At 44.0% G+C, this 27,891-nt stretch overlaps 1 protein-coding gene across 2 annotated transcripts in view; it reads right to left on the reverse strand.

Annotated features, from left to right (window-relative positions):
* tgfbr2l (transforming growth factor beta receptor-like) overlaps positions 1–27,663 on the reverse strand; it is a 68,248-nt gene extending 40,585 nt beyond the window's left edge. The window contains exon 1 of one of the 2 annotated variants that reach the window (XM_056289560.1): positions 27,534–27,663. In XM_056289560.1, coding sequence (XP_056145535.1) covers positions 27,534–27,591 — 58 coding nt within the window. In that variant the 5' untranslated portion in view covers positions 27,592–27,663. Of the gene's footprint in view, positions 1–3,285; positions 3,363–27,533 lie in introns of those variants that run through there. The other variant, XM_056289561.1, reaches the window with a different exon arrangement.
* Positions 27,664–27,891: the final 228 nt, after the last annotated feature.

Genomic DNA, 27,891 nt, shown 5'->3' on the forward strand with positions numbered 1-27,891 from the left:
AGCAGCAGCGATCAGACCCAGACATTATAATGATGATGATGATGATGATGACTGAATGTGGACAGCGTTCTCACACACAAACACACAGACCCCTCACAAACACACAGACCCACACATACACCCACACAAACATATCAACTTGGCCATATTAGTTATACACACACACACACACACACACACACACACACACACACACACACACACACACACACACACACACACACACCCACACAAACATATCAACTTGGCCATATTACAGTTATATATATACACACACACACACACACACACACACACACACACACAGTATATATATATATACTATATATACACACACAGTATTGTCGAGAATTCGGGGGCAGCCGCAGGAACCGCCGCAGCCGGGACGGTCGAGCGGTTAACGTGGTCGCCCATGGTGCGGGATACACGAGTTCGCGCCCCGGCTGTGACGGTCCGGCCGGGGACGCCCTTCCCGAAGGGTTAGGGGGGGGGGTAGTGTAACGTACACGAATCAGTCGACACGTTAGCCCTCGGCTAAGGGGTCGGACCCTTTAGTCGAGCAGTTAGCGATGTTGATCGTTACAATATGATTGTACAAATAAAGATGTCCTGAAGACCTTATAAATTATGTTCAAACACAGGCAGTTCGCTACATTGTTTAGAGCAGTAATTCAAATTAAACTGCATTGCCGTTTGTTTTTAACGGGACCGGAAAAGCCGAACACACAAAACAACTTATCGGTATCGTACTTCAAAAGACGAAACATACACTTCGATCAAAACAGCCGAAATCAAACACAAATCCACTAACCTTCTGCCCCTATCAGCCAGGTGCTAAACAAGCTTAAATACACTCTTTCGCCAGACCTCCGACACTTTGACTGTGAGTACTTTCGTCTGCCGGCATTTGCAAACCTTTTTTCCGCGTTTTTCTACTTCCTGTCTCCTCATTCCGGCTTGACACAACAACTGCGCATGAGCATCAGGCAGTATAATCGAACTTCAAAATAAAAGAGCATTTTAAGAAATCAAAAGCTATCATAAACAAATATGCCCGAGCACAAAAAATAGCACTTACTAAAACAATAATATAACTCACTTAAATGTTATTTACACTAACACTTCACAGCCTCTGGACCAGAATATCAGAATCCATCAAATTATAACTAAAAAAACTAAATTATATTACTTATTGGCACACACAAACTACAAACCAATATAAAATGCAATGCTGTCTGGCCCTAAAAGACAGTACACTGTGGCAGAATATCTGCACACCGGGACCAATACCAAACTGAGAACCACCTTGACGAAGTACAGACTCAGTGAGCACGGCCTGGCCGTAGAAAAAGGCCGACACAGACAAACATGGCTGCCGGCGGAAGACAGGCTGTGCTCACACTGCGACATGGGAGAGGTGGAGACAGGGCTGCACTCAATCATCACCTGTACTAAGTAGAACCACATTAGAAATCATTACTACCCAAACACAGAAAACATCCACCCAAACTTCAGAAGCCTCCCTGACATCAGCAAACTAGCCATCCCACTGGGAGAGGAGAAGACAAACTAGCCATCCTACTGGGAGAGGAGAAGACAAACTAGCCATCCCACTGGGAGAGGAGAAGACAAACTAGCAATCCTACTGGGAGAGGAGAAGACAAACTAGCCATCCAACTGGGAGAGGAGAAGACAAACTAGCCATCCTACTGGGAGAGGAGAAGACAAACTAGCCATCCAACTGGGAGAGGAGAAGACAAACTAGCCATCCTACTGGGAGAGGAGAAGACAAACTAGCCATCCAACTGGGAGAGGAGAAGACAAACTAGCCATCCTACTGGGAGAGGAGAAGACAAACTAGCCATCCTACTGGGAGAGGAGAAGACAAACTAGCCATCCTACCGGGAGAGGAGAAGACAAACTAGCCATCCTACCGGGAGAGGAGAAGACAAACTAGCCATCCTACCGGGAGAGGAGAAGACAAACTAGCCATCCTACCGGGAAAGGAGAAGACAAACTAGCCATCCTACCGGGAGAGGAGAAGACAAACTAGCCATCCCACCGGGAGAGGAGAAGACAAACTAGCCATCCCACCGGGAGAGGAGAAGACAAACTAGCCATCCTACTGGGAGAGGAGAAGACAAACTAGCCATCCCACTGGGAGAGGAGAAGACAAACTAGCCATCCCACTGGGAGAGGAGAAGACAAACTAGCCATCCAACTGGGAGAGGAGAAGACAAACTAGCCATCCTACTGGGGGAGGAGAAGACAAACTAGCCATCCTACTGGGAGAGGAGAAGACAAACTAGCCATCCTACTGGGAGAGGAGAAGACAAACTAGCCATCCAACTGGGAGAGGAGAAGACAAACTAGCCATCCTACTGGGAGAGGAGAAGACAAACTAACCATCCTACTGGGATAGCAGAAGACAAACTAGCCATCCAACTGTGAGAGGAGAAGACAAACTAGCCATCCCACTGGGAAAGGAGAAGACAAACTAGCCATCCAACTGGGAGAGGAGAAGACAAACTAGCCATCCAACTGGGAGAGGAGAAGACAAACTAGCCATCCTACTGGGAGAGAAGACAAACTAGCCATCCCACTGGGAGAGGAGAAGACAAACTAGCCATCCTACTTGGAGAGGAGAAGACAAACTAGCCATCCTACTGGGATAGCAGAAGACAAACTAGCCATCCTACTGTGAGAGCAGAAGACAAACTAGCCATCCTACTGGGAGAGGAGAAGACAAACTAGCCATCCTACTGGGAGAGCAGAAGACAAACTAGCCATCCTACTGGGGGAGGTGAAGTCAAACTAGCCATCCTACTTGAAGAGCAGAAGACAAACTAGCCATCCTACTGGGAGAGGTGAAGTCAAACTAGCCATCCTACTGGGAGAGGAGACAAACTAGCCATCCTACTGGGAGAGGTGAAGACAAACTAGCCATCCTACTGGGAGAGGTGAAGTCAAACTAGCCAGCCTACTGGAAGAGCAGAAGACAAACTAGCCATCCTACTGGGAGAGGTGAAGTCAAACTAGCCATCTACTGAGAGGAGAAGACAAACTAGCCATCCTACTGGGAGAGCAGAAGACAAGCTGCAACACAGCAGATACACATATTGTCGATGTCACAATCTAAGTGAGCACCCCGTCCACACACCGACACAAACATGCCCCCCCCACACACACACACATCCAGCTACACACACACACACACAGCTACACATCCACCCACACACCTATGCACATGCATACCCACACACACACACACACACACACACTTACTTTACTTAAGGTTGTCCATCATGTCCGATGATGACAATCCTGCCTTTGTTGCTTGTAAGTCTTCTTGTGGCTGTGAAGCCCAATCCACGATCCTCACTGTCCGCCACAGACAGAACAGGTGAGAGCACCGACTGGGGGTGTAGGTGTGGTACTGGCTTCATGTCTCTTTAGACGTCTCCTGGTCCATCGATCACCTCGGTCCTCCTCGAGCTTTCGCACCCCTAGTTGACAGAGCTGCCGCTAGATGGAGCATTGGGTCCTCCAGTGTCCTCCAGCTGGCTCGGGTTCAGGCCGCAATTTTTTCATGAGGGTCTTCAGTTGGTCTTTGTACTTTTTTTTTTTGGCCCCCTGCTAAGCAGCGGCGAAGATGTAGCTGGCCATACAGCACTTGACGTGGTAAGCGCTCCTTCAGCATCCTGATGACGGGACCAAGCCAGGGAAGTTGGTGCTGGGTTACACACACACACACACACACACACACACACACACACACACACACACACACACACACACACACACACACACACACACACACACACACACACAGGTTTCTTCCTTTTCTCTCGTTTTTTTGTTCTTCTCGTCTCTTCTAGCCCTGCACCATGCCCTGCAACACCTGGAATCACCAAAAACCTATGCACACATTCACAGACTTTAGTTCCACCTTCAGCTCCACCAGCCCACTCAAACTCTTTACCATACTCTTGGATATGAACATTGGCCCAGCCATATGCCACTGGATTCGGAGCTTCCTGTGGAACAGGCCACAGAGGGTGAAGGTTAATAACCTAACCTCACACCCTTTTACCCTCGACACAGGTGCTCCTCAGGGCTGTGTTCTCTCCCCCTGTCTCTTCTCGCTTTACACCACCCACTTTATATCCACGGATAGCTCTGTGAAAATAATAAAATATGCAGACGACACAACCATTGTAGGCCTCATCTCCAACAACGATGAAACCCAGTACTGCACTGAAGTAGACCAAGCTGTCACTTGGTGCACAAACAACAACCTTCTGCTTAATACAGCCAAAACCCAAGAACTCATTATTGACTTCCGATGCATGCCGAATCCTAAGACACCCATACAAATGAACGGAGACCCCATCACCATCACCGACTCTTTTAAATTCCTTGGAACATACATCAGCAACAACCTGAAGTGGAAAATTAACACAGAACACATCATTGCAAAAGCTCAGCAATGACTTTACTTTCTTAGGCAGCTTAAAAAATACCGGCTCAAACATCAGCTGCTGGTTCTGTTCCATCATAACATCTTCTAGTACAGTATTATAGTATTACAGTATTACAGTATGGTACGGTGGCACGGACAGTCAAACGTGGAAAAAACTGCAGCGGATTGTCAACAAGGCATCCAAAATCATAGACAACCCACTCCTCTCACTTGAATCTCTACTTACTAACCGGACTGTAAAGCCAGCAAAGAAGATCATCTCCGACCCCTCACATCCTGCTCATCACCTCTTCCAGCTCCTTCCCTCAGGGAGGCGCTAAAGGTCACCATCCACTAAGACTAAACGCTTAACAAACGTTTTTTTCCCCCTAGCTATCAGGACTCTGAATTCCTCCCTATAGTCCCTCCTCGCACACCATTGGCATAAACACTACCACTCGCCTAACTGTTATGCGTGATATGTTTATTTCTGTTATTGTGTAATAATTGTATTGTTCGTGATAATATGTGGAGTGTCTGTTGTTGTTCATGTATGTATTGTGCTGCAGAGTTTAAAGTGTACCAAAAACAAATTCCACCAGCCTTGGTCATGTGGCTAATAAAACTATCTATCTATCTATCTATCTATCTATCTATCTATCTATCTATCTATCTATCTATCTATCTATCTATCTATCTATCTATCTATCTATCTATCTATCTATCTATCTATCGTGGCTCACGATATTCTGATACAGCGACTTGTTAGTACTGACTTCTCTCTACAGGCTGTAGGTTGGTTTATCAATTACCTTACAGATAGGACCCAGGCTACCCAGTTTGAGGGGCTTACTTCTGAAATCCAAACAGTCTGTAAGGGGGTCCCTCGGGGTTCTGTCCTGGGTCCACTTTTATTTCCCGTGTACACATAAACTGCTTGGGAGAAAATGTTCAAAACTCATCTTTCCATTTTTATGCAGATGATACAGTTATTTGTTGTTATGCGGCTACTCTCAGCAAAGCTTTTGAGTATCTGCAAAATGCTTTTAACAGAGTGCAAGCTCAGCTTTATCAACTGAAGCTTGTCTTGAATGCTGAAAAAAATCAAACTTATGCTGTTTTCAAACACTAGGAAGTTAGAGTTAAATCAGAGCATTGTTACTAGTCAAGGTAAACAAACTGAGGTAGTCTCCACCTACAAATACTTGGGATTTTTAACTAATGACCACCTCTTTTTTAAGCCCCATATACAGAGTCTGGTGAAAAAGTTGAAATTGAAGTTAGGTTTTTATTTTAGGAACAAGTCTTGTTTTTCTCTCGATGTCAGGTGAAGACTAGTTTAAGCAACATTCTTGCCTGTTCTTGACTATGGTGACTTACTGTACATGAAGGCATCAGCCCATTGTCTCCATATGTTAGACACTGTATATCATGGAGCATTACGGTTTGTTACAAACTGTAGAGCCCTCAGTCATCACTGTGTCCTTTACTCCAAAGTCAATTGGCCTGCTCTATCAACATGGCGACTTAGTCACTGGTATGTTTTTTTCTATAAGGCCATTCTGGGTACCCTCCCCTGTTATTTATCTATCTTTCTGTCCATAAAACATGGCACTTATGGGTTACTGTCTCAGGACACCTTGCAAATGGCTGTTCCTAAAGTTCAGACTGAGCTGGGCAAGAAGGCCTTTATGTTTTCTGCACCATCTGCCTGGAATAACCTGCAGAATAGACTTAAACTCCAGGACTTGGTTACTCTATCAGAATTTAAAGGTACAGTCAAGTCTATGGAATCTGAGTCTATTGGAAATTGAAATGTTTCAATTGATAACAGGTTTGTATCTTTCCCCTTCATGTTTAAGCTGTTTTGCACTTTGAGCTATTCTGTTGTCTTCATGTGAGTGTATGCTGAAACTGATGTACTGCTGCCATTCTTGGCCAGGTCTCTCTTGTAAAAGAGATTTTAATCTCAATGGGACTAACCTGGTTAAATAAAGGTAAATGAAAATAAATGAAAAATCCATCTATCTGTCTGTCTGTCTGTCTGTCTGTCTGTCTGTCTGTCTATCTATCTATCTATCTTTGTCCTTCAAGTTCAATTAATGTTGCACTACTAAATATTGTTAAATTGGTTGGTTGATTGTTTGTATGTTTGTTTTTATCAATACAGTAACTTTTTTTTATTATAGTTTGTGTGTTATAAAGTGTACCATACTGTTTTGCACCACGTTGTGTTTTGGCAACAATGTGTAACAGAATATGGTCATGCCAGTAAAACCCTGTTGAATTGAATTGAATTGAATTGTGAGAGTAGCTAGAACTTGTGTAATTATGTGTGTGGGAAACAGGGAGAGAGAGAGAGAGAGAGAGAGAGAGAGAGAGAGAGAGAGAGAGAGAGAGAGAGAGAGAGAGAGAGAGAGAGAGAGAGAGAGAGAGAGAGAGAGAGAGAGAGAGAGAGAGTTACATTAATCACTGGACATCTATCACAAAAACTCAAAGCAAACTTCAATGCTGTTTGGCTCTAAACAGATGGTACATGATGGCAGACTATGTATGTGACTGGCGTGACTGATCAGAAAGTGAGAAAGACATTGACTATGTACAGACTCAGTGATTACAGCTTAGCCCTAGAGACTGGATGACACAGAGACAGACCTACTGCCAAGAGAAGACAGGCTGTGTCAGCTCTGTCCACAGAGACAGGTGGAGACAGACCTGCTGCCTAGAGAAGACAGGCCATGTCAGCTCTGTCCACAGAGACAGGTGGAGACACAGCAACACTTCCTGCTACAATGCAGCACAAAAAGTTCTTTACAACAATTAAATGCAAATTCCAAGACTTGGACACATTCTCCGACCAGACGAAAATGCAACATGTGCTTGAGGGAAACAGTGTCAGCACACAAATGCAGCAAGATATGTCCGGTCATGTCACACACATAGATGTAGCAAAATATGTCAGGTCATGTCACACACATAGATGCAGCAAGATATGTCAGGTCATGTCACACACATAGATGTAGCAAAATATGTCAGGTCATGTCACACACATAGATGTAGCAATATATATCAGGACATTTCACACACATACATGTAGCAAGATATGTCAGATCATGTCACACACATAGATGTAGCAATATATATCAGGACATGTCACACACATACATGTAGCAAGATATGTCAGATCATGTCACACACATAGATGTAGCAAGATATGTCAGGTCATATGACACACAGATGTAGTAAGATATGTCAGGTCATATCACACACATAGATTTAGCAAGATATGTCAGGTCATGTCACACACATACATGTAGCAAGATATGTCAGATCAAGTCACACACATAGATGTAGCAAGATATGTCAGGTCATGTCACACACATAGATGTAGCAAGATATGTCAGGTTATATCACACACATAGATGTAGCAAGATATGTCAGGTCATATCACACACATAGATGTAGCAAGATATGTCAGGTCATGTCACACACATACATGTAGCAAGATATGTCAGGTCATGTCACACACATAGATGTAGCAAGATATGTCAGGTCATGTCACACACATACATGTAGCAAGATATGTCAGATCATGTCACACACATAGATGTAGCAAGATATGTCAGGTCACATCACACAGAGATGCAGTAAGATATGTCAGGTCATATCACACACATAGATGTAGCAAGATATGTCAGATCATATCGCACACATACATGTAGCAAGATATGTCAGGTCATGTCACACACATAGATGTAGCAAGATATGTCAGGTCATGTCACACACATAGATGTAGTAAGATATGTCAGGTCATGTCACACACATAGATGCAGCAAGATATGTCAGGTCATATCACACACACAGATGTAGTAAGATATGGCAGGTCACATCACACACAGATGTAGTAAGATATGTCAGGTCATATCACACACATAGATGTAGCAAGATATGTCAGGTCATGTCACACACATACATGTAGCAAGATATGTCAGATCATGTCACACACACAGATGTAGCAAGATATGTCAGGTCACATCACACACAGATGCAGTAAGATATGTCAGGTCATATCACACACATAGATGTAGCAAGATATGTCAGGTCATGTCACACACATACATGTAGCAAGATATGTCAGGTCATGTCACACACATAGATGTAGCAAGATATGTCAGGTCATGTCACACACATAGATGTAGTAAGATATGTCAGGTCATGTCACACACATAGATGCAGCAAGATATGTCAGGTCATATCACACACACAGATGTAGTAAGATATGGCAGGTCACATCACACACAGATGTAGTAAGATATGTCAGGTCATATCACACACATAGATGTAGCAAGATATGTCAGGTCATGTCACACACATACATGTAGCAAGATATGTCAGGTCATATCACACACACAGATGTAGTAAGATATGGCAGGTCATGTCACTTTATTGATGGTTACAATGTTGTGTTGATGTCCATTATTAGTATTATTGAGGACTGTCTACACTGTATTTTGATGCTTCGGCAACATTGTTTTAAAACCTTCATGCCAATAAAGCCATCTGAATTGAAACTAATTGAACTGAATTGAATTGAATTAAATTGAATTGAATTGAATTGCGAGAGAAGCTAGAGCTTGTGTGTGAGTGTGTGTATATATGTTATGATGAGTATCACACTGCTGCATGTGAGTGTGTGTATATACGTTATGGATGAGTATCACACTTCTGCATGTGAGTGTGTGTATATGTTATGGATGAGTATCACACTTCTGCATGTTAGTGTGTGTATATACGTTATGTTGAGTATCACACTTCTGCATGTGAGTGTTTGTATATATGTTATGATGAGTATCACACTTCTGCATGTTAGTGTGTGTATATACGTTATGTTGAGTATCACACTTCTGCATGTGAGTGTGTGTATATATGTTATGGATGAGTATCACACTTCTGCATGTGAGTGTGTGTATATATGTTATGATGAGTATCACACTTCTGCATGTGAGTGTGTGTATATGTTATGTTGAGTATCACAATTCTGCATGTGTGTGTGTATATATGTTATGATGAGTATCACACTTCTGCATGTGAGTGTGTGTATATATGTTATGATGAGTATCACACTTCTGCATGTGAGTGTGTGTATATATGTTATGTTGAGTATCACACTTCTGCATGCGAGTGTGTGTACATGTATTTGTGTAGCCTTGCTGATCTGTTTCTGTGTATGTTTGAAAGATAGAGAATGCGCATAATAGTGTTTGTGTGTGTGTGTGTGTTTTTTACTCCAGGAATAAATTGAAGCCAGAAGTGAGCTGAGTGATCAGAGCCAAGTTAGCATCCAATGCTCCGCCCTCAAAGGCTCATGGGAAATTTGAGTGCTGCACGCTCCTTGGAGGAGGCCCCCTCTATCAGCGCTGTCTGTTTACTTTACTCTCTCTCTCTCTCTCTCCCTCTCTCTCTCTCACACACACACACCACACACACACACACACACACACACACACACACACACACACACACACACACAAGGGCCACGTACTTGTTAAGTCTGTACAATCATAGCAAAGTGTTTGCTTCATTAAAGTTGGGTTAAGCTTCATTAATGATACCGCAAGGTTTAAAAATCAGACGACATTCACATCAGATACACACGTCATTAAAACACACACACACACACACACACACACACACACACACACACACACACACACACACACACACACACACACACACACACACACACACATACACCAACACATTTGTGCACACACACACGTGTGAGTGTTATGTCCATGGGAGGCCTCACAGTTACAGTAAAGAAAGCTGTGTACCATACTATGTACCATACGATGTCAAGTCAATTTTATTTATATAGCACATTTAAAACAACCACAGTTGAACCAAAGTGCTGCACAAGCTTGAAATACAATATAAAATAAGTGACACATGAATATAAAGATATATGTAATTCAGTATTCAACTTAACAATGAATACCCAAGGCAATGTTTAATGTAAGTATGTTTAAAGCAGTACATACTGTAGTTCAATATGGACAATCACCTACTGGAATGTGTTGATGCATTGCTTGAGCAGACTGTTAGAAGACAAGCCCACTGCTCATGCTCTCTCATTTTGTCTTCCTATCTCTTGGTCCTTTCTTTCTCTATTCGATCTATTTTAAATTGCACTTGATATGAAGTCGACACCATTGGTTCCGTTTGCCGCTGAACTTGTTCTGTCTGCAGCTAAGTTGTTCTGTCTGCAGCTAACATTGTTCTGTCTGCAGCTAAAGTTGTACTGTGCATCTTAACTTCTGGAGTGATTCTGAATTGCTGGTTTATCTAGAATAGAGTAAGTATAATCTTTCTTGCTAACAAGTTGCTATTAGTCTTATTCCAGCTGCTTGAGTATTAGTCCTTTTGTTTATACATCTGCTGCTGGTTCCTAGTAGGATCTTATTCTAGCTGTAGCTGTCTTATTCTATTTACTTACTTGTCTTATTTACTTATTCTAGCTGTAGCTGTTTTTCACCTAGTGTGTCCTTAAATATTTCTTGTTGCCTAGCTGTTTTGACTTAGTTATCCTTTTAGCTTATAAATATATTCCTTCGTAACTTGCTGTTTGCAGTTTTAATACTATTGTGTGAGGTTTGATAGTTTTACATAAGTGACCAGTTTCTGGGCAATGGGCCCATTTTGAGTGTACCTCTTTGGCCAATTGGGTGTTAAGTGGCCAGGGTGTGGCCAGAACATCACAGGGATTTATAAGTCTGGCCTCATTCAGTTTCAATCCAGTGTGCATATTAACTTCTGGAGTGATTCTGAATTGCTGGTTTATCTAGTATAGAGTAAGTATAATCTTTCTTGCTTAACAAGTTGCTATTAGTCTTATTCCAGCTGCTTGAGTATTAGTCCTTTTGTTTATACATCTGCTGCTGGTTCCTAGTAGGATCTTATTCTAGCTGTAGCTGTCTTATTCTATTTACTTACTTGTCTTATTTACTTATTCTAGCTGTACCTGTTTTTCACCTAGTGTGTCCTTAAATATTTCTTGTTGCCTAGCTGTTTTGACTTAGTTATCCTTTTAGCCTTCCAATATATTCCTTCGTAACTTGCTGTTTGCAGTTTTAATACTATTGTGTGAGGTTTGATAGTTTTACATAAGTGACCAGTTTCTGGGCAATAGGCCCACTTTGAGTGTACCTCTTTGGCCAATTGGGTGTTAAGTGGCCAGGGTGTGGCCAGAACATCACAGGGATTTATAAATCTGGCCTCATTCAGTTTCAATCCAGTGTGCATATTAACTTCTGGAGTGATTCTGAATTGCTGGTTCATCTAGTATAGAGTAAGTATAATCTTTCTTGCTTAACAAGTTGCTATTGGTCTTATTCCAGCTGCTTGAGTATTAGTCCTTTTCTCTATACATCTGCTGCTGGTTCCTAGTGGGATCTTAATCTAGCTGTAGCTGTCTAATTCTATTTACTTATTTGTCTTATTTACTTAATGTAGCTATAGCTGTTTTGTACTGTCTGCCGCTAAACTTGTTCTGTCTGCAGCTAAAATTGTTCTGTCTGCAGCTAAAGTTTTTCTGTCTGTAGCTAAAGTTGTTCTGTCTGTAGCTAAAGCTGTTCTGTATTCAGCTGAGATTGTTCTGTCTGCAGCTAAAGTTGTTCTGTCTGTAGCTAAAGTTGTTCTGTCTGCAGCTAAAGTTGTTTTGTCTGCAGCTAAAGCTTTTCTGTCTGTAGCTAAAGTTGTTCTGTTTGCAGCTAATCTTGTTGTTTGCAGCTAAAATTGTTCTGTCTGCAGCTAAAGCTTTTCTGTCTGTAGCTAAAGTTGTTCTGTTTGCAGCTAATCTTGTTGTTTGCAGCTAAAATTGTTCTGTCTGCAGCTAAAGTTTTTCTTTCTGCAGCTAAAGTTGTTCTGTCTGCAGCTAAAGTTGTTCTGTCTGCAGCTAATCCTGTTCTATCTGCAGCTAAAGTTGTTCTGTCTGCCGCACAACTTGTTCTGTCTGCAGCTAAAATTGTACTGTCTGCAGCTAATCTTGTTCTATCTGCAGCTAAAGTTGTTCTGTCTGCATCTAAAATCGTTCTGTCTGCAGCTAAAGTTGTTCTGTCTGCAGCTGAAGTTGTTCTGTCTGTAGATAAAGTTGTTCTATCTGAAGCTAAGATTGTTCTGTCTGCAGCTAATGTACTGTTTGCAGCTAAAATCGTTCTGTCGGAAGCTACATTTGTTCTTTCTGCAGCTAAAGTTGTTCTGTCCGTAGCTAATATTGTTGTCTGCAGCTGAAGTAGTTCTGTCTGTAGCTAAAGTTGTTCTATCTACGGCTAAGATTGTTCTGTCTGCAGCTAAAATCGTTCTGTCTGAAGCTATACTTGTTATTTCTGCAGCTAAAGTTGTTCTGTCTGCTCCTAAAGTTGTTCTGTCTGCAGATAAACTTGTTCTGCTTACAGCTAATCTTGTTCTGTCTGCAACTAAACCTGTTCTGTCTGCAGCTAAGGCTGTTCTGTCTAGCTAAAACTGTTGTCTGCAGCTAAACCTGCACTGTTTGCAGCTAATCCTAAACTTGTTCTGTCCGCCGCTAAACTTGTTCTTTCTGCAGTTTAAGTTGTTCTGTCTGCAGCTAAACTTGTTCTGTCTGCAGCTAAAGTTGTTCTATCTGCAGCTAAAGTTGTTCTATCTGCAGCTAAACTTGTTCTGTCTGTAGCTGAAGTTGTTCTGTTTGCAGCTAATCTTGCTCTGTCTGCAGCTAAAATTGTTCTGTCTATAGCTAAAGTTGTTCTGTCTGCAGATTAAGTTGTTCTATCTGCAGCTAAAGTTGTTCTGTCTGTAGCTAAAGTTGTTCTGTCTGCAGCTAAAGTTGTACTGTTTGCAGCTAAAGTTGTTCTGTCTGCAGCTAAAGTTGTTCTTTCTGCAGCTAAAGTTGTTCTATCTGCAGCTAATCTTGTTCTGTCTACAGCTAAACTTGTTCTGTCTGCAGCTAATCTTGTTCTGTCTGCAGCTAAAGTTTTTCTGTCTGCAGCTAAAATTGTTCCGTCTGCAGCTAAAATTGTTTTGTCTGTAGCTGAAGTTGTTCTGTCTGCAGCTAATCTTGTTCTGTCTGCAGCTAATCTTGTTCTGTCTGCAGCTAAAGTTATTCTGTCTGCAGCTAAAGATGTTCTATCTGCAGCTAAACCTGTTCTGTCTGCAGCTAAATTTGTTCTGTCTGCAGCTAAAATTGTTCTGTCTGCAGCTAAAATTGTTCTGTCTGCAGCTAAACTTGTTCTGCCTGTAGCTGAAGTTGTTCTGTCTGCAGCTAAAGATGTTCTGTCTGCAGCTAATCTTGTTCTGTCTGCAGCTAAAATTCTACTGTCTGCAGCTAAAGTTGTTCTGTCTGCAGCTAAACTTGTTCTGTCTGTAGCTGAAGTTGTTCTGTCTGCAGCTAAAGTTGTTCTGTCTGCAGAGTAAGTTGTTCTGTCTGCAGCTAAACTTGTTCTGTCTGTAGCTAAACTTGTTCTGTCTGCAGCTAAAGTTGTACTGTTTGCAGCTAAAGTTGTTCTGTCTGCAGCTAAAGTTGTACTGTTTGCAGCTAAAGTTGTTCTTTCTGCAGCTAAAGTTGTTCTATCTGCAGCTAATCTTGTTCTGTCTACAGCTAAACTTGTTCTGTCTGCAGCTAATCTTGTTCTGTCTGCAGCTAAACTTGTTCTGTCCGCAACTAAAATTGTTCTGTCTGCAGCTAAACTTGTTCTGTCTGTAGCTGAAGTTGTTCTGTCTGCAGATTAAGTTGTTCTGTCTGCAGCTAAACTTGTTCTGTCTATAGCTAAACTTGTCTGCAGCTAAACTTGTTCTGTCCGCAACTAAAATTGTTCTGTCTGCAGCTAAACTTGTTCTGTCTGTAGCTGAAGTTGTTCTGTTTGCAGCTAATCTTGTTCTGTCTGCAGCTAAAATTCTTCCGTCTGCAGTTAAAGTTGTTCTGTCTGCAGCTAAAGTTGTTCTATCTGCAGCTAATCTTGTTCTGTCTACAGCTAAACCTGTTCTGTCTGCAGCAAAACCTGTTCTGTCTGCAGCTAAACTTGTCTGCAGCTAAACTTGTTCTGTCCGCAACTAAAGTTGTTCTGTCTGCAGCTAATCTTGCTCTGTCTGCAGCTAAAATTCTTCTGTCTGCAGCTAAAGTTATTCTGTCTGCAGCTAAAGTTGTTCTATCTGCAGCTAAACCTGCTCTGTCTGCAACTAAACTTGTTCTGTCTGCAGCTAAAGTTCTACTGTCCGCAGCGAAACCTGCTCTGTCTGCAGCTAAACTTGTTCTGTCTGCAGCTAAAGTTCTACTGTCTGCAGCTAAACCGGCTCTTTCTGCAGCTAAACTTGTTCTGTCTGCAGCTAAAATTGTTCTGTCTGCAGCTAAACTTGTTCTGTCTGCAGATTAAGTTTTTGTGTCTGCAGCTAAACTTGTTTTGTCTGTAGCTAAACTTGTGTCTGCAGCTAAACTTGTTCTTTCTGCAGCTAAAGTTGTTCTATCTGCAGCTAATCTTGTTCTGTCTACAGCTAAACCTGTTCTGTCTGCAGCAAAACCTGTTCTGTCTGCAGCTAAACTTGTCTGCAGCTAAACTTGTTCTGTCCGCAACTAAAGTTGTTCTGTCTGCAGCTAAAATTCTTCTGTCTGCAGCTAAAGTTATTCTGTCTGCAGCTAAAGTTGTTCTATCTGCAGCTAAACCTGCTCTGTCTGCAGCTAAAGTTGTACTGTCTGCAGCTAATCTTGTTTTGTCTGCAACTAAAGTTGTTCTGTCTGCAGCTAATCTTGTTCTGTCTGCAGCTAAAGTTCTCCTGGCTGCCGCTAAACTTGTTCTGTCTGCAGCTACACCTGTTCTGTCTGCAGCTAAAGCTGTTCTGTCTGCAGCTAGAATTGTTCTGTCTGCAGCTAAAGTTGTTCTGTCTGTAGCTGAAGTTGTTCTGTCTGCAGCTAAAGTTGTTCTGTCTGCAGCTAATCTTGTGCTGTCTGCAGCTAAAGTTGTACTGTCTGCGGCTAAAATTGTTCTTTCTGCAGCTAAAGCTGTTCTTTCTGCAGTTAAAGTTGTAGTCTCCAGCTAAACCTGTTGTGTCTGCAGCTAAAATTGTTCTCTCTGCAGCTAATCTTGTTTTGTCTGCAACTAAAGTTGTTCTGTCTGCAGCTAAAGTTGTTCTGGTTGCCGCTAAACTTGTTCTGTCTGCAGCTAAAATCATTCTGTGTACAGCTAAACTTGTTCTGTCTGCAGCTAAACTTGTTCTGTCTGCAGCTAAACTTGTTACAGCTTAACACATCTCCCATTTTGAAAAAGATCCTTGATCTCGAGAAAACTTAAATGGACACTGTTCAACTGATATAATATAACCACTTCCAAATAAGCAATTATATATATATATATATATATATATATATATATATATATATATATATATATATATATATATGCTGTTGTTTTGTGTTTTTCCTGCCCTTTTGTATGTGTTTAAGTAGGAGAGCACTGCTGGCGTCGTGTGTTGCTGCCGCTTCTCCCTGTCGTCCTCTCGTAGCCCCCCTTTCCATCCACCCCTGTATGTCTGTGTTATCTTTATCTGTTGTCTTGTTTCACCCCGTTTATTTTAAAGTCACTTTGAGTGTTAGAACAGCGCTATATAAGATTGATTTATTATATTATTATTATTATTTAGAGTCCCATATTAATGCGGCAGCATTTCTCTGCTGTTGTGCAAAAAAGAGCTCCTGTAAACTGAATAGAATTGAATAGAAGTGAATAGAGAGGGTGAGGAACAAGGAGACGGGGAGACTGTGTGTTTGTGTGTTTATGAAGCAGCCTATTATCTCATGCCTAACAAAGGGCAAGTATATCTAAAGTGTGTTAGAGCATTTTCTATGAATAGCCCAGCCCTCAACACACACAACTACACAACATAAAACTACACAACAAAACAACACACATAGAGCCAGGCTTCTTGGAGCCTTCTTAAGACACTGGAGAGGAGGGCGGCTGGCACATAATGCCCCGAGAGACAGAACGTGTGGGTTTTTTGTTTGACTGCATGCATGTGTGTGTGTGCGCGCATGTGTGTGTACAACCTACATAGCTAGCATTATATTTGTTTTAATGAGGTTAGGGAGGTGACTGGCGATGGACTGATGACCCTCTCCTCCTTGTTGAAACTACACACAGATGCTGGTACACATGCACATTTATGCGCGCGCGTGCACACACACACACACACACACACACACACACACACACACACGCACACACACACAGGCACACACACAGACACACACACACACACACACACACACACAGACACACACACACACACACACACACACACACACGTTACTTTAAACATAGCACAAATGCAATGGCCTGCTCATGGTCCCGTTCTCTCTTCATCAGCACATGCACACTACAGGAAGACACTTGGAGGTCTGGTCGGAAGCGGTTGGTTCCATCTACTTCCGGTTCATAACAGTTGTGATGAAGGTTACCTTCGCCATGTTGTGGCTGACATATTGTATTGCAACGATCACGGATGAATAGGCTCGGTAGCCCTTGGCTAATGGGTCTGACCCTTTAGTTGACTGGTTAACGTTGTCGTCAGTTGTGCGGGAGCCACGGCTTCGCATCCCGGCTGTGGCAGTCCCCTCCATCAGACGCGCTTCCTGAAAGCGGAGGGTGTAATGTAATGATCACAGATGAATAGGCTCGGTAGCCCTTGGCTAATGGGTCGAGCAGTTAGCGATGTCTCCCGTGGTGTGGGAGATACGGGTTCGCGTCCTGGCTGCGTCGGTTCCTGCGGTTGTCCCCCGAATTTGCTACAGTATGGTACTAATGCACATAGAGCGATTCTGTGACATGATCAAATCTCCTGGTTCCATCAACACATTGATGCCATAGTTCTTCCTCAATGGTTTTTACAGGTTAACACTAGAACGAGCGGGATTTGACTCCTACCTAAAACAACCATGTGCCGTCAAAATGACCGCCGGTTTTTAAACTCTCTTTTCTGTCAAGAGAAAAGACAGGAGGAGGAGCTGGAGGTGGCAGAGTTGAAGATGCAAAGATTTTCACTGGGAGTGATGAAGAAGGACAGGATTAGGAACGAGTATATTAGAGGGACAGCTCAGGTTGGACGGTTTGGAGACAAAGCAAGAGAGGCAAGATTGAGATGGTTTGGACATGTGTGGAGGAAAGATGCTGGGTATACTGGGAGAAGGATGCTGAATATGGAGCTGCCAGGGAAGAGGAGAAGAGGAAGGCCAAAGAGGAGGTTTATGGAGGTGGTGAGGAAGGACATGCAGGTGGATGGTGTGACAGAGGAAGATGCAGAGGACAGGAAGAGATGGAAACGGATGATCCGCTGTGACGACTCCTAACGGGAGCAGACAAAAGTAGTCGTAGTAGTAGTAGTTTTCTGTCAAGAGAAATACCCAGTTGAGATATGAATGTATTGCATGTTAGGTCTGTTGGGAAATGCCTGACACAAAAAATAACATTTTAACAACTATAATATTATTTTAAACAATTTAAACTTCAGGGAGACATGGTCGAACTCGAATAGCAAAACTGAAAATATTACCTGAGAAACAAAACGGAAAACACATATTGCTAATCTAACAAATGTAACAAGGCTTATAACATGTGACATGTAAAAAGAAGAACTGAAAATAAATGTTGAAACAGTTCCAAACAACGACCGCAACTTAAAAACGACTAGAATGACCATGGCGGTCATTTTGACCGCTGCGGTTTTTATTGTGTCAAGATAAATACCTAGTTGGGATATTACTGCATTACATGTGTTAGTGTGTCTGTTATGAAACTAACTGACACCAAATTAACATTTTAACAACTCTGATACTATTTTTCAAACAATCTAAAATGGCGGCTGTCCAGCGCCTGTGAATACAGCAAGGCGTCAGTGGTAGTCATGTGTAGCAGGCATAATAAGCCGCGCCTTGTAGGGGTAGTAATAGTACTTATTTACCTTGAAAGATTAGGTTAATGAAGGGATCTGGGTCCCCATTCCCAGTGCAATTAGTGTCAGTACCTACATGGGTAAGTATGTGGATGCCTATCCTGCTGAACAGAGTGGTTAGTACGTTACACCCTATAAGATATCGTGGGGTGGGCTTCACGCTAAGGTATTTGATGCGGCAGCCCCTGATGTGTAGAGTGTATGCTGTGCTATGGGTCCAACTCAGCATAACCCTCCCTCCCCAGAACTAACAGGACAGTTGAGACACCCCTACTCCAAGGTAAGTACACAACTCCAAAATACTTATAAACCCTCAGCTAAGTACTGTAATAAGCCCTAAACTCCAAACACAGTAAATATGAATCAATAGGCAACAACAGTTTAGTATTAATTGAATGTAATACTATAGGATGATAACAGCAAAATAAATAAATAAAATGCAAAAAACCATAGTTTGACTTTCTTTGTATACACGGTATCTCTGAGTATACACAATGTCCACACAACTTCAAATGAGAAACTCACTCTAAATGTTGAGCATCAAAACCAATGAATGTTCAAACATGAACAGTTCAGGTGGTTTGTTAACACAATCTAGTAATGAGTAATAACGGAACTGACCCAAATACCAGTCTGATGGATCCTGGACACACGAGACGAGCCGCGGGAGACACGCCTGTACGGCAGGGCAAACCACGTGACGTGCGTGTAGTCTACGTGACTCACTGTGGACGTTAGATGGCGCCACCAGCGATGCAACGCGTCCAACGTTCACACTGCTCCTGAAATAACGTTCACTCAGGCAGCAAATCTCCCGTCACACAACTAAACAACACGACTGTCCTCCGAGTCCTCTTCTCAGCACCCCACACTTCATCCGAGACCTAACGAGCCACTACGACCAGGGAGCTGACACAGAGACTAACGTCAGCACTGTAGGCTGATCCAGTACGGTACTAAGCTAGAGCTGGAGAGAGTCCATCACTAAACACTAACGTCTACTAACGTCTGTCCAGAATCCTCTTCGTCCTCATGCGCACTACAACAATGGCAGATGTTGCTCTGAAACTCACGGCACCGACGAAGCACCGACTTCCCCGTCCTCAGTCCAGGACCAGGTCAAACCCTCCACCGCTAGCCAGAGAGGGGGGGGGGGGATTCATGCTAGCTGGTAGTCCCTCGCAGCCTCCAGGCAGGACACCTTCTCCGACGCACCCCAGGAAACACGGATTGGTCCCTGAGGATTCTGGGAGACGCAACACGTCCCCTCCACGTACAGTACGTGTCTGTCTCTCTCTCTACAGTTCGTGTTTCCTGTTAGAAACACACTTTGTTCAGCGACCCACACACAGCCAGCCGCAAGGCTCTCGCGCACCGCCTCTCTTCTTCCGCTTTTCCCCTTTTTCCCTCCCCCGCTGTGTTAGAAAGCCTCACTCTGATTGGCTACAATGGAGGGGGCTTGCCTGATACTCACCCAATCATATAAGACTATACTCAGAATAGCCGCGTACCCTACACATGGCACATCTGTAACGGCGTCTTAACCAGACATGTTGGACATAATCACATATCAAGTGTAGACTTTCTCTGCACTGGAGGACGCTAGTGTGTTTCTAGGACACAGCCATGAACTTTCGTGAAGAAATGACGCGACCAACACACGTCATAAATACTGACATGACGCACACCATCACGCGCAAATTACGAGACGGTCATGACGACCGTCCATGGTCGTTTTAGGTAGATCTTATCATAGCTTTTTTGTGCAATTAATCTAAAACTAATTTTAATGCAAATATATGCAGTTTTATGAGCACTCACGGAGTGGCAGGTGTGTATCTTTTTCTTTTATTTTTTTACAAAGTTATTAAACTTTGAAAATCCAAAACGGTCATATTGACCATCTTGGTCGTTCTGTTAGGACAGCAGAAAACACACAAGGATGATTCAGAGGTGTAACAGGTGAGTTTGTGCCATGAACATTACTGGTTTGACTTGGTGGGGAAACCTGGTCAGACAGCATGACCCAGCAAAACACGCTTTAACAAATACTGCTGAGGTGCCCAAGAGCAAGGTACCAGACCCCAAAGTGCTCCATTGGGACCGTGTAGTGCCCGGCAGTAGGAGACAGTGGTTGAACTGCGCAGCTCACTGGAGAGAGTTTTGAAACTACAAGAATGTGAAGCACAGTGGTGCTTACGATGAGCATATACTATAAGTACACGTTTGAAACATGCCCATCTCCAGGAGAAAACGGCATGCTGCCCAGATACCAAAAAGAAAACCAAAGCCAATAAAGCAGTACATGAAACCACAACAAACCGCTCAGAGATGACCGAGAAAACCCCTAAAGCAATCTGAGGGAACTTGAGAGAGCTTTTATTTCCTGTGTGTGAAGGCATCTATTCCAGTGTGGACGACAGTATGTGAGTAGTGTGTACTGACATATGCCACTGAGCCTCGCAGTGTCCTGGCGCACGCGTGTGTGTGTGTGTTTAAGGGTTTTCTATCCTAATGGGAACCAAGGTTAGGGTCAGGGTTAAGGTTAGGGTCAGGGTTAAGGTCAGGGTAAGGGTTAAGGTTAGGGTTAAGGTTAGGGTCAGGATTAGGTTAAATTTAAAGTCAGGGTTAGGGTTAGGGTTAGGGCCAAGGTTAGGGTCAGGGCTAACGTTAAGATTAGGGTCAGAGTAAGGTCAGGGTAAGGGTTAAGTTTAGGGTAAGGTTTAAGGTTAGGGTTAGGGTTAACGTTAGGGTCAGGGTCAGGGTTAAGGTTAGGGTCAGGGTTAAGGTCAGGGTAAGGGTTAAGGTTAGGGTCAGGATTAAGGTCAGGATCAGGGTTAAGGTTAGGGTCAGGGTTAAGGTTAGGGTCAGGATTAGGTTAAATTTAGAGTCAGGGTTAAGGTTACGGTCAGGATTAAGGTCAGGGTAAGGGTTAAGGTTAGGGTCAGGGTTAAGGTTAGGGCTAAGGTTAGGGTCAGGGCTAACGTTAAGATTAGGGTCAGAGTAAGGTCAGGGTAAGGGTTAAGTTTAGGGTAAGGTTTAAGGTTAGGGTTAGGGTTAACGTTAGGGTCAGGGTTAAGGTTAGGGTCAGGGTTAAGGTCAGGGTAAGGGTTAAGGTTAGGGTCAGGATTAAGGTCAGGATCAGGGTTAAGGTTAGGGTCAGGGTTAAGGTTAGGGTCAGGATTAGGTTAAATTTAGAGTCAGGGTTAGGGTTAGGGCTAAGGTTAGGGTCAGGGCTAACGTTAAGATTAGGGTCAGAGTAAGGTCAGGGTAAGGGTTAAGTTTAGGGTAAGGTTTAAGGTTAGGGTTAGGGTTAACGTTAGGGTCAGGGTCAGGGTTAAGGTTAGGGTCAGGGTTAAGGTCAGGGTAAGGGTTAAGGTTAGGGTCAGGATTAAGGTCAGGATCAGGGTTAAGGTTAGGGTCAGGGTTAAGGTTAGGGTCAGGATTAGGTTAAATTTAGAGTCAGGGTTAAGGTCAGGATTAAGGTCAGGGTAAGGGTTAAGGTTAGGGTCAGGGTTAAGGTTAGGGCTAAGGTTAGGGTCAGGGCTAACGTTAAGATTAGGGTCAGAGTAAGGTCAGGGTAAGGGTTAAGTTTAGGGTAAGGTTTAAGGTTAGGGTTAGGGTCAGGGTTAAGGTCAGGGTAAGGTTTACATTAGGGTAAGGGGTAAAGTTAGGCATGTAGTTATGATGGGTAAATTTAGAGTTAAGGGCTAGGGATAATGTAGTCATTGAAGGGTCCCCACAAATATAGGGTGACATGGTGTGTGTGTGTGTGTGTGTGTGCGTGTGTGTGTGTGTGTGTGTGTGCGTGCGTGCGCGTGTGTGTGTGCGTGTGTGTGTGTGTGTGTGTGTGTGCGTGCGTGTGTGTGCGTGCGTGTGTGTGTGTGCGTGCGTGTGTGTGTGTGTGCGTGCGTGCGTGTGTGTGTGTGTGCGTGCGTGTGTGTGTGTGTGTGTGCGTGCGTGTGTGTGTGTGTGTGCGTGCGTGTGTGTGTGTGCATGCACATGAGTACTTAATCCAGTAAGTATGGGCATGTGTGTGTATGTGTGATTTGCAGCATGTAAATAATTACTGTCTATATCGCTGCTCTAAATCAAGTCCTCATCCCCAGAGACCAACACCATGAAGCAGCTTGTCGTCAGCACTTCTTGCCCTCTCTCTCTCTCTCTCCCTCCCTCCCTCCCTCTCTCTCTCTCTCTCTCTCTCTCTCTCTCTCTCTCTCTCTCTCTCTCTCTCTCTCTCTCTCTCTCTCTCTCTCTCTCTCTCTCTCTCTCTCTCTCTCTCTCCCTCTCTCTCTCTCTCTTTCCCTCTTCATTTCCTGAAGGGAATTTCCACTTCAGATGACAGATGGGGAGCAGCATTGCAATGGCAAACAAATATTGACTGCGGCGATCCGGCGGGATCCAGCAGGATCCAGCGGGATCCAGTCAAGCACTGCAGAGTCATTTCAGGTTTTTGAAACATGTGGGACAGATGTTATCCTCAAATGGTTCTGGCAAAATAAAAAGAATACAAGGAAAATTGAATAATGGAGCAAACTTTACAGGCGACAGTCCGGCATTTGCAAAATTCTGATGTAGAATAAACGGCTAAAGCCCCAGAAACCAGAATAAACCATATCACCACTTGGAGGCAGGTGCTCCCTGGACCACATCAATTCATCGACAGTATGGAAACGCTCCTGCCTATTCGCTTCTCAGCCCTGTCTGGAGTCACAGTCACACCTGGGAGGGGCCAAATACAGGTCATCAGTTGGGCCAGTAAAAGCTGCCCCGGGACCACCAAAGTCCTCTGGGTGGACAGTGGACAGTTAAATACATTACTTGCCGTCAAAGCCCACCTTGATGAGAACGATCAAGCTGCAGGACAGCGTTAGTCAGTTATTTTCCCTGCCATGTCTCTCAGCCATGTCTCTCTGCCATGTTTCTCAGCCAAGTCTCAGCCACGTCTCTCTGCCGTGTTTCTCTGCCATGTCTCTCAGCCATGTCTGTCAGCCATGTCTCTCATCTATGTCTCTCTGCCATGTCTCTCTGCCATGTCTCTCATCCATGTCTGTTAGCCATATCTCAGCCATGTCTGTTAGCCATGTCTCTCTGCCATGTATCTCAGCCATGTCTGTTAGCCATGTCAAGGCCATGTCTGTTAGCCATGTCTGTTAGCCATGTATCTCAGCCATGTCTGTTAGCCATGTCTCCTGCCATGTCTGTTAGCCATGTCTCTCTGCCATGTCTGTTAGCCCTGTCTGTTAGCCATGTCAAGGCCATGTCTCTCAGACATGTCTCTCAGCCATGTCAAGGTCATGTCAAGGCCATGTCTCTGCCATGTCTCTCTGCCATGTCTCTCAGCCGGTGTCTCCGGATGGAAGTTTTAGTTGGATACTGCTCTGATCACCACCTTGATGTCATGACGTAGTCTTAATTTCCAAGTCCACTGGGAAGATCTGCGTGATAATGAATAAGAGCAAATATTTTGTTTTGTTTTTGTTTTTTGTTTGTTGTGGACCCCCCCTTTTTTTCTCCCCAATTGTATCCGGCCAATTACCCCACTCTTCTGAGACATCCCAGTCACTGCTCCACCCCCTCTGCCGATCCGGGGAGGGCTGCAGACTACCACATGCCTCCTCCCATACATGTGGAGTCACCAGCCGCTTCTTTTCACCTGACAGTGAGGAGTTTCACCAGGGGGATGTAATGCATGGGAGGATCACGCTATTCCCCCAGGTCCCCCTCCCCCCTGAACAGGCGCCCCGGCCGACCAGAGGAGGCGCTATTGCAGCGACCAGGACACACATCCTTCCCATCCGCAGACACAGCCAATTGTGTCTGTAGGAACGCCAGACCAAGCCGGAGGTAACACGGGGATTTGAACCAGTGATCCCCTCAGAGAGCAGAGAGCAAGTGTTTTTGACCCATTCTGTGCAAAAGACAGAAATATTTTCCAACAATATTGTGATGCAGAGGAAACGTTTAGAACCGCAGCATGATTAGCAATTCAAATATTTTTGTGATGAGGCCAAGAAAGCAGTTTCAATTTTGATCTCAAAAGTAAGTTGACTTTAAGTTGAAAAAAAGGACAAAAACGAAAAGGACGACCTTGTGTTCTCAAATAGTGGTATGGCACCCAAAATGTGTCATTTTTATGACTTTGCTGTTGGATCCCCAAAAGATAGGAAAATAAATAGCTCTGAAAAAGTCTACAAAACCTGCACATGGTCTTTATGTGATGATGGGACACTTCATCAGGGCTTTAACGTCCCTGCGTCCCAGTGTGACACGATGTGTGGGATTATTATCCTACTGGTTTACTTATTTGGATTCTGAAGCCACTGTAAACAAAAAAACAAGTAATTTAACTGTTACATTTATCACAAGTGCTACCCTCTCCTGATTTGTGTATTTTCCATTTAAATGCTTTAATTTCAACGTATCATAGTGGCCTAGTATGTTAGGGGGACTCATCTCCAACCTGGAGGACCAGGCCTAGTATGTTAGGGGGACTCATCTTCAACTTGGGGGACCAGGCCTAGTATGTTAGGGGGACTCATCTCCAACCTGGAGGACCAGGCCTAGTATGTTAGGGGGACTCATCTTCAACTTGGGGGACCAGGCCTAGTATGTTAGGGGGACTCATCTCCAACTTGGGGGACCAGGCCTAGTATGTTAGGGGGACTCATCTCCAACTTGGGGGACCAGGCCTAGTATGTTAGGGGGACTCATCTCCAACTTGGGGGACCAGGCCTAGTATGTTAGGGGGACTCATTTTCAACTTGGGGGACCAGGCCTAGTATGTTAGGGGGACTCATCTTCAACTTGGGGGACCAGGCCTAGTATGTTAGGGGGACTCATCTCCAACTTGGGGGACCAGGCCTAGTATGTTAGGGGGACTCATCTCCAACTTGGGGGACCAGGCCTAGAATGTTAGGGGGACTCATCTTCAACTTGGGGGACCAGGCCTAGTATGTTAGGGGGACTCATCTCCAACCTGGAGGACCAGGCCTAGTATGTTAGGGGGACTCATCTCCAACTTGGGGGACCAGGCCTAGTATGTTAGGGGGACTCATCTCCAACTTGGGGGACCAGGCCTAGTATGTTAGGGGGACTCATCTCCAATTTGGGGGACCAGGCCTAGTATGTTAGGGGGACTCATCTTCAACTTGGGGGAACAGGCCTAGTATGTTAGGGGGACTCATCTTCAAATTGGGGGACCAGGCCTAGTATGTTAGGGGGACTCATCTTCAAATTGGATGAGGTTAAGATTAGGGTCTGGACTTGGGTTTAGGGTTAAGATTAGAATCAGGATGAGGTTAAGATTAGGGTCTGGACTTGGGTTTAGGGTTAAGATTAGAATCAGGATGAGGTTAAGATTAGGGTCTGGACTTGGGTTTAGGGTTAAGATTAGAATCAGGATGAGGTTAAGATTAGGGTCAGAATTTGGGTTTAGGGTTAAGGTTTGAATCAGGATGAGGTTAAGATTAGGGTCTGGACTTGGGTTTAGGGTTAAGATTAGAATCAGGATGAGGTTAAGATTAGGGTCTGGACTTGGGTTTAGGGTTAAGATTAGAATCAGGATGAGGTTAAGATTAGGGTCTGGATTTGGGTTTAGGGTTAAGATTAGAATCAGGATGAGGTTAAGATTAGGGTCAGAATTTGGGTTTAGGGTTAAGGTTTGAATCAGGATGAGGTTAAGATTAGGGTCAGAATTTGGGTTTAGGGTTAAGGTTTGAATCAGGATGAGGTTAAGATTAGGGTCTGGACTTGGGTTTAGGGTTAAGATTAGAATCAGGATGAGGTTAAGATTAGGGTCTGGACTTGGGTTTAGGGTTAAGATTAGAATCAGGATGAGGTTAAGATTAGGGTCTGGATTTGGGTTTAGGGTTAAGATTAGAATCAGGATGAGGTTAAGATTAGGGTCAGAATTTGGGTTTAGGGTTAAGGTTTGAATCAGGATGAGGTTAAGATTAGGGTCTGGACTTGGGTTTAGGGTTAAGATTAGAATCACGATGAGGTTAAGATTAGGGTCTGGACTTGGGTTTAGGGTTAAGATTAGAATCAGGATGAGGTTAAGATTAGGGTCTGGACTTGGGTTTAGGGTTAGGATTAGAATCAGGATGAGGTTAAGATAGGGTCAGGGGGTAGGTTAAGGTTAGGGTAAGGGTGAAGGTTAGGCATGTAGTGATGATGGTTAAGGTCAGGATGAAGGGCTAGGGAATGAATGTTATCATTTCAAAACGTCATGGTAGCCTGGTGTGTTGTGGGGACTCACCTTCAACTTGGGGGACCAGGGTTCAAGACCCCACATTAAAATACACATGACTAATGGTGAATTTATCTTTAGCAAAACCCTGAATCTATCTTAGCTTCGGGGATGCTGACCCTGACCGTTAGGATGCTTTCATCAGTAGTTCATAAACACAGAGTCATCATGTCTGAGATGCTGCACACTTCTGAGAGCACATCTGCAGCCGATAAAGCTCTTATGTCTTACGTCTCATCTCCATCGACAGTCATGCAGCAGATACGGAGTGAGAATGTAAAATAAAGTCTTGAGTGTAGCTCAACCAAACCGCTAGCGTAGTCTACGTTTGGTAAAGACGCTCAAGAGCCTCCTTGGCTCTTTGATGCTCCACCAAACTTTATTATCAGATTCGCTACTGTAGGACAAAACATGTGATAATGTGGCTACACTGCAGGTCAGATACAAGTCTAAGATCATCTAGAATCACGCACATTCATTAATCACACTGGAAAATGTCAGCGACAATACCAAAAGATTAAAAAAAACGAAAGAAAGAAAGTTGTCATATGTCAGGTTGTACTGAAGACAACCTGCATTTCATCTAAAGTATGTTAACTTTTCCACTATCAAATGTAAATGACCAGATAGCAGGAAGCTGATCTATTCCCCCTGTCACCACATCAGCCAGACGACCCTCTGAATAAAGCTGAAGACTGACAATAACGATATGACCCCCCACACACACACACACACACTACACATCCCCTCCCTCCCTCCCTCCCAGCACACTTCACACCACCATAGAGACAATGAGGCAAGGCTCAGCATAGGGACATGGACAGAAGAGAGAAGAGAAGAGAGACTTACAGCCAGTTAGGAGGACAACAGTCGCCGCCAAGTGTTTCCAGCACCGAGCCGTCATCATGAGCACAGGACCCGAGCGGGACGAGCGGGACGAGCGGTAGCGCCGCAGGACTCTGGCGTTATGTGGAGAACATCGGAGAAATACGGACGAGCGTAAGTGGAGAGACTCTTGTGGTTGTGTTTACTGAACAACTTGGGGAGGGACAGAGGAGCTGGGGGAGAGAGAGAGAGAATGAGAGAAAGAGAGAGAGAGCAAGAGAGAGAGGGGGGCAACTCCAGATGTTTTTCATCCAGCTGCAACTTGGTCCCGCCCACTGCTGCACCCAAAATGGTTTGTTTCCATCGTCGTATCAAACGGGGC

Source organism: Lampris incognitus, chromosome 11 (genome assembly GCF_029633865.1).
Source record: "Lampris incognitus isolate fLamInc1 chromosome 11, fLamInc1.hap2, whole genome shotgun sequence".
In the NCBI taxonomy this organism is placed as follows: domain Eukaryota; kingdom Metazoa; phylum Chordata; class Actinopteri; order Lampriformes; family Lampridae; genus Lampris; species Lampris incognitus.